Below are 16,435 nucleotides of genomic sequence, written 5' to 3' on the forward strand. Positions count from 1 at the left end.
AAACATATCAGCCTGATATTCTAGTATGTGTTGGTGTCTGGCTCAAAAAACACCCAACCACCCTCTACAGTAGTGAGTGAACTTGCTTGCTTCTGAAGGTGACCCCCAGAGCACTGATGCTGCATCTGGAGTTGGTGACATTTCAGTGACTCCAGTGGGAATCAGTAGGCTGCAGCAAGGACCTAAAAAGGTTACGGGTGAAGACAGGCTGGCGTGCTGGTGGAGGCGGGAAGGAAGGCCCCAATGTCAAATGCGCCATCGTGATGGAGCCCCAGAAGGAACCTTCTCCGGTCATGCAGAAACCTTCACATCAACCAACACAGTTTCATTTGTTTCCACCACTTTTTCACAACACGAACATGTCCCCCTTCCTCCCTCCCCCCAGCCCCCCAAACCCCTCCTTTCTGAACATATTGACAAAAGGAATGGCAAAATAAATAAATAAAGACTTAGCCTCTGCTTCAGGGAAGCCGCCTCTCCAGGTTTCTGCATTGGCGGTGACCCGGCTGGAGCTGATAGGCATCAGTTTTCACGGCAAATGGTGGGTGTGAAGGGGGCCAGTGGCTCCCTGGCCCTGGAGGCAGGCTCCAGGCTTAACTGTCTGTCTCAGCCGGACGCCCCCGGCTGTCATTGCACCAGCCCCGAGCCGTAGCTGAAGGCATAGCTGCTGGCCAACGAGAGGGACTGCTGGTGCTCCTCGTCCTGCTCCGAGGGGTAGCTGGGAAATGTCTGCGCCCGGGACACCTTTGCTGAGCTGAGGCTGTGCCCTGGAGGGAGGGAAGACATGAACAAAAAAGATGTAACTGGGCTTGAAGCCTTTCACCACCGACACGGACTCAGACGGATGAAGTTCATACAGCCCCACTGTGCCAGGGCACCTGGAGAGCAGCCACGCTACACTGGGCCCTCCTGGGGCTGCAGAAGAGGGTATTTCCTGTGACTGAGGGCACAAGTGGTTGACAGATTCCCGGCAAAGGCAGAAGATCCCAGATCCAACTCAGGCATAATTTAGGGTCAGAAGTTTTTTAAAACTTCAGTGTAACATCTGTATCTTTTCTACTCTGTAAGTCTCAGTCATGTTAGAGCTGACAAATGCTCCTCTTTTTTATCTGAAGCACTGCTTAAGTGGCAGAAGTAATGCCAGAAGTTTCAAAGGGATTAGTACCACAAATGCCGATTCTTGTACTTACTGTCTTTCAAACAGGATGCAAATTTATCAGGTCAACACAGCATCATTGTCATTTCAAAATGCACTGGAGGTGGAGTATGGTGCACATGGCAGAATACTGGTTGGGGAGAGGATGTGCAAGATGTTTTTTCAGATGGGCTTGTAAATCTCATATAACCATGATTTCCATTAACAAGATGGGAAACCATGTGTGAAAAGCCAGTGGCAAAACTCAGGTGACTCTTATGACCCAATTCTGTAACTTGATAATTTTCCTATCTCAGAATACCCTTTTGAAATTGAAATTTAATTAGTAACAAAAAGTAAACTTCCAAAGTGTATATCTTCATGCAACCTATATTGTCTTTTTATTTTTGAAATGTATATTGAAGCCTGGATTTAAAATGGTTCTGTGTAATGCTTTTAAAAATGTCTTTAAGATATGAATTATCTGTAGGAATGCAAAATCATATTTTAACTTAAACCACAGAGATATTAAAAAATAGCTGCGATGGTATAGACACAAACAGTAAAGAATTTAGCTCATGTTGAAATCTTTCAAAACAGTTAGCAGCTTTCTAGACTGGCCCAGTAGTGCTGGAACCAAGAATGATGTTCACCGGATTTGGGAAAACTTTGTCATAACTTGCATTTGGAAAAGTTTGATTATGACATGTTACTGATTTCCTCATGAAAAAAAATCACGATTTCCCCTGAACATGAGTCTATCAGAACAATGATCAGACCAAGAGAGCAAAAAAACCCAGCTAAATGAAAAATAGAAAAAAAGGTACATCTTAGTGACACTGGAGGCAATAAAACTAGAAACTAAACTCCCACTGACATGTCAATTGTCATAAAAATCCCTTTCATAGCACAACCAAACAGAATGAATTTTTTAACGAATTTTTACTATTCATTCGCTGGGTTAAATCGACATTGGCTATCAAAACTTGCCTGAGATGAGAAATTGAAATATTTTCTGCTTCAAAAAGCTTTTGCATCAAACTGAATTAAAGTGTAACAAGGCAAAAGCACTGATAATGTTTGAGATTAGTTTAAAGGTTTTATTGCTTTGACCAAGTTTTAACCACAATATTAAGTAAAGCCTTCATTCATTTTTTACTTTTATTTGGGATTTGCATCACTGTTATTGTCAGGGTTTTTTGTTTCTAATTTAATGCAAACCTAAACATAGAAAGTTGCAAGATTGGTTTTAATTTTGTGTTCCATATCTGGCATTTTTCCTTCTAAGGATGTAAAACCTTGTTTTCTTTTTACCCAGAAGCGAAAATCATTGTATTCTAAGGGCCATAAGGAATGGCTAAACTAGCCGTGTGATTTCCTATGTAAAATTTGTCTCTTTCTTACTAATAAAGATAAATAAAATATATCAAGGTATATTTAACTCCATTCTCTTAATGTATTTTATCCAAAAAATTTAAAACAGTCCCTGTGACAACAATCAGAAGTAAAGAAACTTACCAGTCAAGGGAGTTCCCTAACCCAGGTCTATTTTTGTCATATGCTGTATCTCATATAATTAATTTTGAATTCACTTTTGTAGAACAGTGCAACTTTAATACAGTGATGAAGAGAGCCCCTAAACTAATTTCTAGCTAAGGAACTAAGAGAGTCTCTTAGAATGCAGATGAATTTGACCCTATTAGGGTTAAAAAGGAAATTAAATTCAGCTCTTTCATTTCCTGTATACATGCCTCAAATGTTAGCACATCCTGTACTGTTCTTTGAAAGAAAATTTGTAGCTGTTAAATCTCACAAAAGGGTTGATTTTAGCCATTCTGTAATCAAAGCGGTTAATGAGGATAAGTGACTTCTTCTCTCCTGACTGCTAGGATATGTAGTGAAAGAGCAGAGAGACACACAGATCCAAAAAATTTCAGGCACGTTTAATAAAGCCAAGAGGTCTAAGACACGTGGTTGATGTCAAGTCGAACAGTATGATGTCAATTTACGAAAATAATAGCATAAAGAATAGACAACATTGGTTCAAATGAAATGAGAAAGCTATGGGTAATAGACAATTTGTGAGTTTAGGAAAGAATGGATCTATACAATATATTTACTTTCAACTTACATTTTTAAAAAAGCAATTAACGATGCTAATACATCGTTTATTACATTATTTTTATTCAATAAATGAATAAAAAAATAATCATGGCAAAATAATGTCCAATGGTTCCAAACTAAGATTTCTAAGTAGTAAATTCCCAAAATTTAGGGTTTTTTTCAGCTTTTTATTAAAATTCAGTGTATCATATACTGACAATTTTAAATTATAACAGATTCTTTAATTTGCATTCCTACTAAATATTATTTTAATACTCATACAGCTGATCAGCCTTATGGAATCTTAGGTACTGCAGTGTCTCCAAAGTTAGGCTTTATGTCAGCAGTAAGGATTTTGAAATTAAAGATACAGGGGAATTTTTTGTAAGTAAAGAATTAAAGTTTCATAGTTTTCTAAACTTTCAGCTTCAGTCATATTTGGGCCCTAAGAGGTTAAGAGAGAAGAAGAATGCTGTTTCTGGATTTTGCAGCTCTTTTGTACCACAGCTGTTTTCAAGAATACAAACCCAACTCTTCTCTAAAATTCTTCTGAAGTCAGCATAAGATGAATTTGATTAACACACACTTCATGACCTGAGGACACCAATAGTACTGGGAGAGGTTTTTTTCATGTGGTTTACAGAGGAAATGTATTTCTTTTTCTGTTGTAGGACAGGACCTTGGAAACATAAGCATTATTCAGCCCACTTCATCCTTTATTCAAATTTACTCTCAGGATTAAAGAATGCAATGGAGCTGTAGTCCAAAGCAATTAGGTATGAATGATCCATCAAGAAAATCTAATGTAACCCAGCAAATTACACTAAAATTAGATTTTTCCTGATCTTAATTATGTTGGAAGCAGAGGCAGTATACAGAAGGATCTTATTTCATGGCATGGTGCTTATTTATAACAATTCTTTAGAGGAAAAACCCAATGGTTTCCTAGTAACAGCAGTGACTGATGTACATATAAGTAGATCGATCACAACTTCTGAGAGAAAACTTCCAGTACCCAGCTAAATGAAAAGAAAAAAAAAAGAGGAGAAGAGATCCAGGGATAAGCTTCAAAAAATCCCTTACTGCTGCTTATTGGAAGATGTTTCTCTCCATTTTGGATTCAGAATTCAAATTCTTAACTTGAAGGCAGGTGTCAAACCTTTTTCTTTTCTAAATGAAATAAAGGTCACACTTTTCTAATACAAGAATTCAAGGGATTCTCATCTGATATTCTTTGGTTAGAGCACTCATCTCTGATGTAGAAGTCCTGTGTTAAAATTCCCCTCTGCCTGTGGGTATGGTTCGACATTGCGTTTTCTATAAAAAATCAGCTGAAAATGTTCCCTTTCTCCTCTGTACCGACGCTGCTGTTCACTGCCCTCAGTTGTGCCATTGCGACGGAAAGACTGTTTTGTAGACTGAAGCACTTTGTTCATCTCTTTTGCAAGAGCCCTACAAATCACTGTATTGGCAAAGCTGAGGACCAGGAACAAGCAGCCAAGCCAAGGGTAAGAAGTTGGCAAGGGTTTCTCAGGCTGGTTTTAGTGCCAGTTTGTTGGTGATTGATGACCTGTGAGCAATATGCAACCAAATACAGGTTAATGCAACTGCCACCGGATTACTTACATGCCAGAGGAAGGACCACTTTTGAAATCCTCTGACTAAGCTTTGTAATACAAGATCTAATATAAGTTTATATTTCTGCAGTACAATGATTAAAAATTAATAGAACCAGAGACTCCTGTGTTTCAGCTTCTGTTGCAGGCCTTTAATTACCTCATATGAGATACTCATTAGGTAAAATAAAGAAACAGACTTTTGCAGCTGCACAGCAAGCTTTCATCTGAGATTTCTCAACCTCTGAACAAACAAAAGGGTGTAGTTCTAATGCAGTTTTATTTTTCTACATAATAATAAATTTATTTTTGAAAATAAAATTTGACATTTTCATTTCCAAGATTATGAGCACAAAACTGAAGTCATTAAATTTAAGCCAATTGGATATTTTATTGGTACTGTGTTTTGTTCTTGGGAGTGCTCTGAGACTTCATGAGGACAAGAGTTCTGTAATTGCTACAGATGTTTCTATAAATCATATAGAAAAACATGGTTGCTCAAAAGAAATTTCTATGAATCAATAAGTGCAAGCTAAGACCAAATAAAGTGAATCACTAATTTCATTGTAAAGCAATCTTTTCTTTTTAGAAATATTAATTGGAAAATTCTGTTGTTCACAATAAACAGAACAGTCTGGAAAACAGAAACAAAGATGATGAGACTTTATCCTTGCACAAAGGATAGTGCAAGGAGGTGGAAAAAAAACCAGTTAGCTAACATATGTTCGAGGAATGAAACATTAGTAAGAAGGAGTTAGTTCTATGTTGTTTCCTCACACAATTCTCACTGGACAATATAAATATAGCCCTTGAGCCAGAAAAGTTCACAAAACTAGTACCAGTCTTTAATCTAGATTTGTGTTCTCTATGGACTTTCCCAACAGCAGTGAAAGATCCTATTTATACCAAAGGAGGTCCACCAATTGTAATGAGGATATTACTTGTATGGGGAAGTATATCTCAAAGTGCTTCAATGTTTGATATTCTTTGCCGCATTTTTGTTAATACACAGGACAAAGTGGGAAATGCACTGTAGCTATGCACTGAAAGCCCACAAGGGAAAATGAAACTCTTACTGGAAAAAACTAAATTATTATGACTGCTTATTTCAGATGGAAGTTTTTATCCTCCCTTTTTTTTTTTTATCCTCCTTTTTTTATCCCCCTTACTTCAATCTCAAATCATTTAAGTGGCTATTATTGCAAAAAAGGATACTTTCATTTAAGGCAGAAAATAAATGATTGCTGTTATCCTATTTATGAATTGATACTGGTTAAAATTCTGCCAACTCTCCATATTGAATATACAGTGTCTTCTATTGAGCTACTGATGACAAAGCAGCTTTTCCTTTTCTGTTGTTAGATGATTGGAATAACTAAAGCGAAGTTTCATAGCAGGACAAACTGCTACAAAGCAAAACATTTATTTTGCAGTAATGATGCACTTGGATTGGAAGGGCATTAATTGGTACAGCAATTATTATCCTGTCACTCACAAAAAGATGCAAAGGAAGGAAGCAGATGGAAACAGAAAAATAGCATAAACTACATTACAGCATATTGATTTCCATACACTTATTGAAAGTGAAACTGTGGGCCTCTTTCAATGAAGAAATGAAGAAAAACAAATTTTCTCTTGAATTTAACTACAGTTAGAATTAAAACTCCAGGGCGCACAGCTGAGCTTAGCTTTTACATATTCTAAAATAATCTTGGATTTCATTTCATCAAGTATATATCTTTCTGAAGGAAGGAAGAATAGTGGTAAACCTAATTTTTGAGACAGATTTTTAAGAAAATGGTTTAGTTTATTTATTAGAAATACTTTTGAATAAAAATAATTTAAATTGATGATAAAATACATAGAAAATATATTAAGAGAATGAATGTTAAACTCTCCCCTCCCAGTTTAAAATTTCCTTTTATTTTTTAACTGAAAAACATTTTCATTTTCTTTAGAATTTGAAATAAAATATTAACTTTTTTCCTGTACGGTATTAAAATTAATAAGTATTCAAGTAGAATATTCTTGTTACAGAACTCTACCACTTTCCAGAATTAAAAGATTATTATTTAACTTAAAAGTTAAAAGTTTTTTGGCATTGTTATCAAGCCCTCCTCTAGAAAAGAAAAAGCTTTACAAGTGCATGGAGGAAAGATTGCAGGATTGACAGTTTAAAACCAGTAAATTTACAATATGTCAAATTTTTGAGTATTAGGAAAAAAATTTTCAGTATTCCAATTTTGGCACAAGAATGCTGGAGTCTTATGAAGAGCACATCTACATGTCAATATTTTGAAATACAGAAAAATTGTTTCAATACCTACAAACAATGTGAATTGCTTGTAAATAGTATGGACAGGAAAAATGAGCATTATTTTATCTGCACCCCTACCCAAAATAGCAACCATTTAAAAGCAATGTCTTGAAACACATAACTGAATCTAATGTATTGACTGAAGGCCAGGTCAGCTTACTTGCTGTTGCGTTTTTCCAGATAGTGTTTTTAAATACTTGTTCTTCTACTGCACTTAACCTGTGCATTATCTACTTAGGCTATCACAAGCTGATGTAGCTCCTGTGGTAGAAATATCAGAACATCACCCACATCTTTCTCTGGTTCTGTGTGTTTATAAAGGGAGGAGACATATATAAACACCCACAACCTAACATCTCCACCTAGGAGATGGAAAAGTAAGTTATTTGCATGTCTCACATTACAAATAATCCTTTCCCTTTTTGCCAACATTCCTGCAGCCAAAATACGACATATATTTAAGAAAAATGATCTATTTTACATGCTATATCTCTTCAACTTGTGGTCTTCTATTTGTTATACATAATTGTAAACCTACATGCCTGAACTACAAGGAGATTAAGTAAAAGAAAGTGTCTGACAGGAGTAGCAATTTTTGTAGTTTTGCACTCTGAGCCAATGTGCAGACAAACACATTAAGATTGTTCTTAGCTTTCTTATGTTGTCTTCCTTATACAGATTGCAGCGGTCCTTACAGAGATTAATTGATTTCATCTTTGCAGCTTTTTACACTTGTGCTAATGTTGCAGTACTAAACCACCCTCCTCTCTCTCTCTGTTCTGAGTCCAGCTCCTTAACTATGCCAACACAGTTGGAGGAGGTGCAATCATGTTTGCACTTGACACAAAATTAGGCTAAGGTCCAACTTTGCTTCAAAACAAACACAATTTTCCAGATGAAGACTCTCAGAAAGAAGGGTTTCTCAGTTTGGTTTCACAGGTTCTGCAGAAATCAAATTTTCAGCAGTGATACTTTCAATTTTTAGTTTATAGATTTTAAAGTATTTATCAGGGAACCCTGATCTATGCTAGTCCTGCATTCAGCAGATCCACCTTGCAACCCAAACTTTTCTGTAACACAATACAATATTTTCTTTTCAGACATTTTGGTGGTGAGAGAAAAAAAATCCCCTGCTTTGTTTTAAATCAGTTAAAGAATCTGCTCTTCTGGACTCACACGAAGGAGATTTGCTGTTTTCTCTGGACCACTGTACAGGTGACACAAAATTTGTGTATATAGAGAAGAGACTATGGTCAGGGATTTTGTTTTATACTGAAAGATACAGGCATCATGACCTTGAAGAAAAGCTCTTCAGAGGAAATGCGGGCAGTTTAATTCTGAAATGTGTCAAAATATCAGCAAGTTAATTAACAGCAAACCGAATCTTGAATGAGTACCCTAACAAATCTATCCGAAAAGGCTGAGTACTTTGTACAAGGTGGCTAGCATTCCTGGCTTAATTTATCCTTTAAACCATGGACTCAGTCAACCAGAAACTAATATAAAACTTAATACAAACCTTCTTCTTACAACATAAGTTGTAAAATTGAGGTTTATTATGAGAATATTAATGCTGTTTCTGAATTTTATGCCTGTGCCAAGTAAATTTATTTCATTTACCACGAAAGCAAACAGAGACTAAGCATTTTTATACCCAATGAATGTAGTTTCACTTTCCCATTCAAGCTCAAAGCTCAATGAGCTTTTTAAACGAAAATTCATGAAACTGAGACATTCCATGTTGGTAATACTAAGGAAAAAAAAAAGATAAAGGAGAAATTCCTGCAAGTGAAAATTTCCTTCACTTCAAGGAACATTCAAATCAGATCAGAATGATAAGGTGATGGCAAAATGCAAGAATTGAGAAGAAAAGAATGCCCTGATTCTAAGTGTGTATGGGAAAGGCTAAAGAGGTGGGAAGAGAAAACACCTACAGAAAACTTCAAGAAGAAAATTATTTTAGTCTTTACTTTGTGTCATGGTGTCATAACAAACCAATAAAAGGAAATACCCAGAAAAATTACCCTGCTTCTGGAATAACTGAAAAGTAGGAAGAGTATAAAGCTAGTGAAAAAAGAAACAAATGCCAAAGATAGATAAAAATGTGTGAATTCAGTTACTTTGTTCTAAACAATGATTTTCTTCTGTGTTTAAGTAAGTAGAGCTCCACACTTTTGTGTCTGCTTTTGACTCCTGTGTAGAGCATGAAGTCATTCTGAGAATCAACTGATTGTTGATTTCTGTGCAGAAATGGATTTTGAGCATAATTTTCTTTTACATCCTTGCAAATTGCATCTACCAGATTAATTTAAAACTGGTAGCTATGTATCTAGTTTTATTATCTTGGTTTACCAATTGCTAGCTCAGTGTTCACTTTTCCTTTTCTCAAAATGTTTATGTTGTGCTTTTATTACAGCCAAACTAATGCCCAATCAAAAGACAGATTTTATCAGACATATTGTTAAAAAATCAACACCTAAATCTGCTACTGATGTAGCAGAAAGCATCTTACTGAAAAATGCAATGCAAAAATGCAGATTTATACACTGCATATCACTTTGATGATATGGAATATGTCACTGTTAAATATTTATTGCATTTCAAATCATGTTGACATTTCCCCTTGGATACATTATTCCAAAAAACGCTATGGAATGGCTTCATGCAATTTTACTGATACTACAGAGATAGAGTGAAACAGTGAATTTCTAATTTTGTATTAGAGTATCTGAAGTGAAATGAAGGAAAAAAATACTTACATTGATAAAAAGAGTAGAGGGTGGAGATAGTATACTGCCTTTGAAAATGGGATACTACTGGAGGTTGATTCATCAGTACTGTTCAATCTTGTGGCCATTATAATTCTGCTGATCTTTAGTGTGGCCAATATTTCCTGGCCTGGTAGTATTTTCATTATAAACACTCCATTCACAAAGATTTATAACTACCCTATAAAAAAATTGCCATAAAATGAAACTCAGCACATAAGGTCTGAAGTCAGAGAACAAATTTGGTCTGACAGGATGGAGGGAATATGTTTTTCACTACATTTTTATGTAAGTAAAATACAGCTTTGATAGAAAAAAAATGAGAAAAAAATTGGCAGGAAGTATAGTTTACATTGCTTGGCATAGGAAAAAATGAGGACGAAGGATTTATGCCACTCCAAATGGATATCTATTCTACAAATACTGTATTTAAAAGACAATTTTATTGTGTGAGTATGATGTGAGAACTAAACACATACAAAACAAAAGGTCTAAGACATTCAGGTGGTACAGCTGAACCCTTCCTCTGGTGCTCCCAGGCAGTTTCTTTGCACACCTGAAGAACCAGGGAAATAGGGAGATAAATGGTAACAAAACTAACCCTTATCAAAAACAAACACAGAAAAAAGCAAACAAAAATTCAAAAAATACTTTATGCCAGTTTGGTTTTTACTGTGGAGACAGATATGCTCTACTTCTGGGCTGTTCAAAGAGGCTGGAATGCCTGGCTGTTGGAAATGGTTATGAGGTGTAATTGGGCCACTCCTTTTGGCATCAGCTGTGCCTCAGCAAATGGTTGCACTGCAGACTCAGTCCTGTTTGAGCTGTGCTAGAGCTTCTTGCTGCCTAAAAGTAGCAAAATTCATCATCTGTTTTTGATCATATTCTTCTACCTCTGTTACACCACTCAGAGTCACCCCATTACTTCCCTAGAGGTATCTAAGGACAGAATGCTGTTCGAACTGTAGGAAATGTCCTCCAAGGATAGAAAAAAGTCTTGGACTCTGGTAAAATGTCTTTCCTTCAAAGAACTTTGTATATATGTTGTAACAAGGGAATTAGTCTTATTTATGTATCTTTTGCTGGGAAGGGGAGGGGAAGGGTGATTTGTGGGAGGTAAACACAGTTCCCAGTTTAATACAATGAGTTATTTAAACCAACGAAAGATTTTACATTTTTTTCTTCAACCAATGAACAAATTTTAGAAAGGATAATAGATCTTACATTAATATATGCAGGGATGAAACTCAGTTTTTAAAACTTCTACCTTTCCAAAGCTATTCTATTTTTTACCCATATACTGAAAGCATTTATTAAACCATTTGTTATTCAGATTTAAACTCTCTATGAAATATCTTTCTATGAAATTGTCCTTAGAAATATTCTTTAGAGGACCTTAATGTTATTTCAAGCTGCAACTAGATAGTAATAGTAGATGCCATATAAAAGTAAAATATTGCATTAGCTGATAATTAGCTCTTTGGCTATATTAAAAAGTTTCCTCAAGCACTTGAAGACAGAAAGACATACCTCTCCACAAGCTCTAAAGGAGAAAAGATAATTTTTTATTTTATTTTTTTTTTAAAACTCCATTTGAAATTATAGGTTGTTCTTAATTAATAAGACTTGAGACTACAGGCATTTTTCTAAAATGTAAGATTGCTTGACTTTCTTTAAAATAGGGTTTCACCTTTCACTTTACCTTCTTCACTTTCACTTCAAAGGACAGACTGAATTACTAAAAAACTGCAACTACCAATTTAAGAATGCTTGGATACTTTCCCACTGAAATAACAAAGACAATCTGCTAAACGACATGAAGTCATTAAAAATGTTCCTAAATTAAAAATGTAAAGATGTAACCCTGGGAACTACCAACCTGTCAGACTCACCTCTGTGCTTGGGAAGATCATGGAACAGATACTCCTAGAAGCAGCATGGCTTCACCAAGGGCATTTTCTGTCTGACCAAACTTCTACAATGGAGTGACTACCTCAGTGGACAAGGGAAGGGCTATCGATTAAACCTATCTGGACATCTGTAAAGCCTTTGACACAGTCCCCCCAACATCCTTCTCTCTAAATTGGAGACAAAAGGATTTGATGGGTGGACTGTTAGATGGATAAGGAATTGGTTGGATGGTCACACCCAGAGGGTAATGACCAACTACCTCAATGGCTCAGAGTCCTGATGGACATCAACAGTGAGTGGTGTCCCTCAGAAGTCTGTGTTGAGACCAGTGCTGTTCAACATCTTCATCAATGACATAGGCAAAGGGATTTGGTTCAGACTTGATGCTAATTGCTGACATGGTAATAGTGCCCACTTACAGCCAGCGGTACTTAAGAGCTTCCCATCTCCATCTCTGTTCAGTGTCCAGACTGAGAATTATTTTCTTCCCCTGAATAAAGATTGTATTGTACTTTTTTAAAGTTTGTTTAGTTATGAACGTTAAACATGCCACTTATCTTTAGTTAGTTACATCTTCTCTAGACGTAAATTTTCATGCATTGATCTGAACTGGAAACCAAATTCTAGAGTATTTAGATGACAAGCATACCCTCTGTACACAAAAAATACAGAAATGGATTTTATGACAGGTATTTGAGGTATATGTTGAGTTTGAAAAATTCTGTAAGTAACAGAAAACTATAAACTTAATTTTGGGGATGGATATGTCTGATCTGCACATTTCTATCCCTTCTTCTGAGTCATTTGGTTGTTGCCATTGCAAGTTTATTAAATGGATGGAATAAAGGAAGGGTTTCTGTCTGTACTGAGTGTAATAGCACTCTGAGTTCTTTTGTTCCTTGCAGAGATTACATATATAAAATATGTGGCAATAAGGTAGTTCACAGAGGCTAAACAAATTATTTTCCTCTATAATTTATTCTCTAAAATAAAGAAGTTCATTGATTTTTAGATTATATAAGTTTAATTGGAATAAAGTAGATGCCTAAAACATCAATGAAGCACTCAGGAAAGTTAATCCATTTTTCATGACTCTATAAATAATTTCTTCTAGCTGTAAAAGCCTTCAATTACCCACCAGGAAATCAAAAACAATGGCTGTAATTCACTGAGGGATGCAAGTGGCGTTCTTTTGCTTTTTTATCCCTGGAAGGGAATTCGCTGTGATTCAGTGTGAACAAACTGTGTCATTTTTTCATCAGACCTGTGTAATGGTAGAGTGGAGGTAAATCTGGTAAAGGTGTGTCAAAGTGCTTGATCTGCTTGTGTCTGGAGGTGGGAGGAGTCCCTTTTTCTTCACTCTTTTAGAAAACAGAAGAAACAGCTTAAGCCAAAGCACTTATTTCCTCCAACATCCACTTACCCCCCTGCAATAAGCAAATAAACATAATAAGAAAACCAGTGTTAATAGTAAGACACACTGATATTACCACCTACGTGCCTTCTCTCTGGAAATTTGTTATTAAACCTGTAAATATTCCGTCCTGTGTTTTGTCTTTTTTGTTCCTCACTTCACTGAGGATGTTTTTTTGTTGATATTCCCTCTGTGGCATCTCAAATCACAGAAGCTGTTAGAGCAGGGCAGCAGACATCCCTTCAAAAGATTTCCTTAATTCCAACTGCTGGGAACTTGCGTTCTGGCAAACCGATTGTCCGGTCTGTTGAAGCAGTAAGGGGTCGAGAACTATCACCTCTTAAACGACATCCATTCTGTCCTATCTCACTGCCCGTTAGTGAAGTGTTACTAAAGCAAGATAGCAAATGACAAAAAAAAAGTGCCCATAGCACAAGGCAATAACCAGCAATCATATTCACAACATGACATGTACAAAGTAATTATGCTTCATACAGGCATTTAGAGAAAAGAGTGTCTTGCACTAAAGCAAGCCGTGTTGCTGCTGGCGATTTTGCTATTGGTTTTAACCGGAAAGAACTGTAAAACACCAGCTGAATTCATTATGAATGCCTGCCGTTGTAGCATACAGGTAACGGACGACGAGGTGAACAAAGATGAATGAATCTCACAGAATGGTTGAATGTTACAGATATGGGTGTTGGGGAGTGGTTTAGGAAAGAGCAAGACAGATGACATGGAGCCATCAGCAGTAGAAGGTAAAGAAAAGTTAACGTAGAGAACCCACTTCATAATTTCTGAATGAAATCTGGGGAATTTCTTACGTATGGCTAGACCACCCAGTGCTCTAGTCATTTTCAGCTATTTGCAGCCACACAGTGGCAGGTGAAATTTAGAATTTGCAGCTCAAATACAAAAGAGATTAAAACCAGCTTCCACCACCACAGCTTGCTGCCTTTTGTGCTATTCTCCTCTCAGTGCCTATTACAACAGAGCAGCATATAATGTAGAAGCATACAATATGAGACAGTATTCTTGAATTATGGTACTACTTCTCGAGGAACACTGCAAAATTATGAACTTGCACATAAATTTTTAGGTTTACTAGTACAGATTTAAAGGGAGGGAAGTAAATAACAGAATACAAGTAGTTTTTCAGCAGCACAAAAATGGGAATTTTTTGAGAACTGGAAATCAGCTGTGATTTAAAAGGAAGTTAAATTGTGAGTTCAGCAGAAAAGACAACTCTGAAGGCACCATATCTGATGAAACATGATGACATACCTTCATGTTAAGGCAAAATGGCAGCTTGCAAAACTGTGTTGTATGAGGTACTGGTTTTGGGTTGCAAGAGTAAAGTCAAACTAAAATTAAACATATATATCCTCTATTTTAAGAGCACATTGAGGACAATTTTAAGGGGAAAAAATAACACCCCCCCCCCAAAAAAAAAACCCTAACAAAGCAATTTATAAAGTAAAGAAAGCAAATGGCTTTTACCAGTTATTTTCAATTTATGTCTTTATAGCCTCCTTTTCCCTGGAGATATAATAATTAAAAATCAGTAATTGCCAAGACTTTTACTCATCACTTGTTAAACAGAACAAAGCAATAATGAGTATTCCTTAGCTGAGTCCTCAAGCTGAAGTGTGAGATAACTCTCATGGAACAGGTATGCTATTAGTAGCAAAATATAGATGATTTATGTCACAAGCAGAAAAGGAACTAAAATCTTTTATGTTATAGCTCACACCAGTGATGACTGCACCATCCTGATTATTCAGGACACTTTGTATATCGCAAAATCACCATATTTACATCCCATTGCTAGAATTTGCACTTAAAATAATTTTCTTTATATAGTCTTGCAGCTGCAAACATGAGCACCACTAAGACACAGAAGAGGGAGTATTACATGATTCTTGGAGAGTTTTGTCTCTCACAAGATGAGATCTTTGCATTCTTTTAAGATTTCATATTTTTCTTCATAAACGGGAGAATGGGATCCCAGTAACAGTTAGTTACTTCCACTTTTGTTTCTTTGCAATGGATATTTAATGAAATACAGCAATGGCCACAGAAGCCTCTAAAGTAGTTCAGAAACTGATGTACTGTCTCAAAATATCTGCCAGTCAGTACTCAGTACAACAATACTTGGCTTCATAAATTCACTGAAAGGCAAAACAAAATGAAGTAAGCATTTTTGCCTTTTTAAAGACCTTCATGAGAACAATCATATACTAAAAAAGGAACTTTTCTGGGATGTGAAATCTGTCTGTCCATTTACTTTAGGGGATAATCAGGAATTGAATTTAAAATGCAACTGGGGAGCTATCTGAATTTTAGAAGATGTTCAGACCTGCTGCTGAAGCCTGTGAACCATATGCTTTGTGCCTATAAATGTGTTTTTCAGACAATACCTGGGGATTTTAGTGGAGGCAATGAGCAAGGGGAAATCCAATTTTTATATCTTTGGTAGAATGGCTAAGCAGCAGTGAGTCAGGCAACTGGACTATCATGATGCATTACAGAACCCATCCTAGATCACTATTAAATTCCTACTTTAAGAGTAAAAGTAAAGAAGCAGTAGTAGCAAGGAGTACACTGAAAAATGAAGTTACAGTTTCTACCATCTGTTCTTCTTCATTTTAAAAATTAATTGCCTTGAAAAAGCGGCAGAGATGTAGTGAAATATCTTGAATTTCCTTTCCCCAAAAGCAAAGAATAGAGAAAAGAAAAAAAAAGGGAAGGGAAGGTTTGGGAAGGTTTGGAAAGGGAAGGTTTGGGAAGGGAAGGGGAGAGGTTCGGAGAGGTTTGGTTCCGTTCGGAGAGGTTCGGTTTGGAGAGGTTCGGAGAGATTTGGAGAGGAGAGGAGAGAGGAAGAGAAGAGAAGAGAAGAGAAGAGAAGAGAAGAGAAGAGAAGAGAAGAGAAGAGAAGAGAAGAGAAGAGAAGAGAAGAGAAGAGAAGAGAAGAGAAGAGAAGGAAGAGAAGAGAAGAGAAGAGAAGAGAAGAGAAGAGAAGAGAAGAGAAGAGAAGAGAAGAGAAGAGAAGAGAAGAGAAGAGAAGAGAAGAGAAGAGACGAGACGAGACGAGAAGAGACGAGACGAGACGAGAAGAGAAGAGAAGAGAAGAGAAGAGAAGAGAAGAGAAGAGAAGAGAAGAGAAGAGAA

General features: G+C 36.3%; 1 protein-coding gene across 1 annotated transcript in view; it reads right to left on the reverse strand.

Annotated features, from left to right (window-relative positions):
- Window positions 1-391: 391 nt before the first annotated feature.
- Window positions 392-16,435, reverse strand: part of DOK6 (docking protein 6) — a 247,241-nt gene continuing 231,197 nt past the window's right edge. Inside the window, exon 8 of the mRNA XM_027723126.2 lies at window positions 392-767. Within this exon, the coding sequence (XP_027578927.1) occupies window positions 628-767 (140 nt within the window). The 3' untranslated portion in view covers window positions 392-627. The remainder of the gene's footprint in view (window positions 768-16,435) is intronic.

Source organism: Pipra filicauda, unplaced genomic scaffold (genome assembly GCF_003945595.2).
Source record: "Pipra filicauda isolate LSUMZ 115617 unplaced genomic scaffold, ASM394559v2 scaffold61_size3293851_pilon, whole genome shotgun sequence".
NCBI lineage: Eukaryota > Metazoa > Chordata > Aves > Passeriformes > Pipridae > Pipra > Pipra filicauda.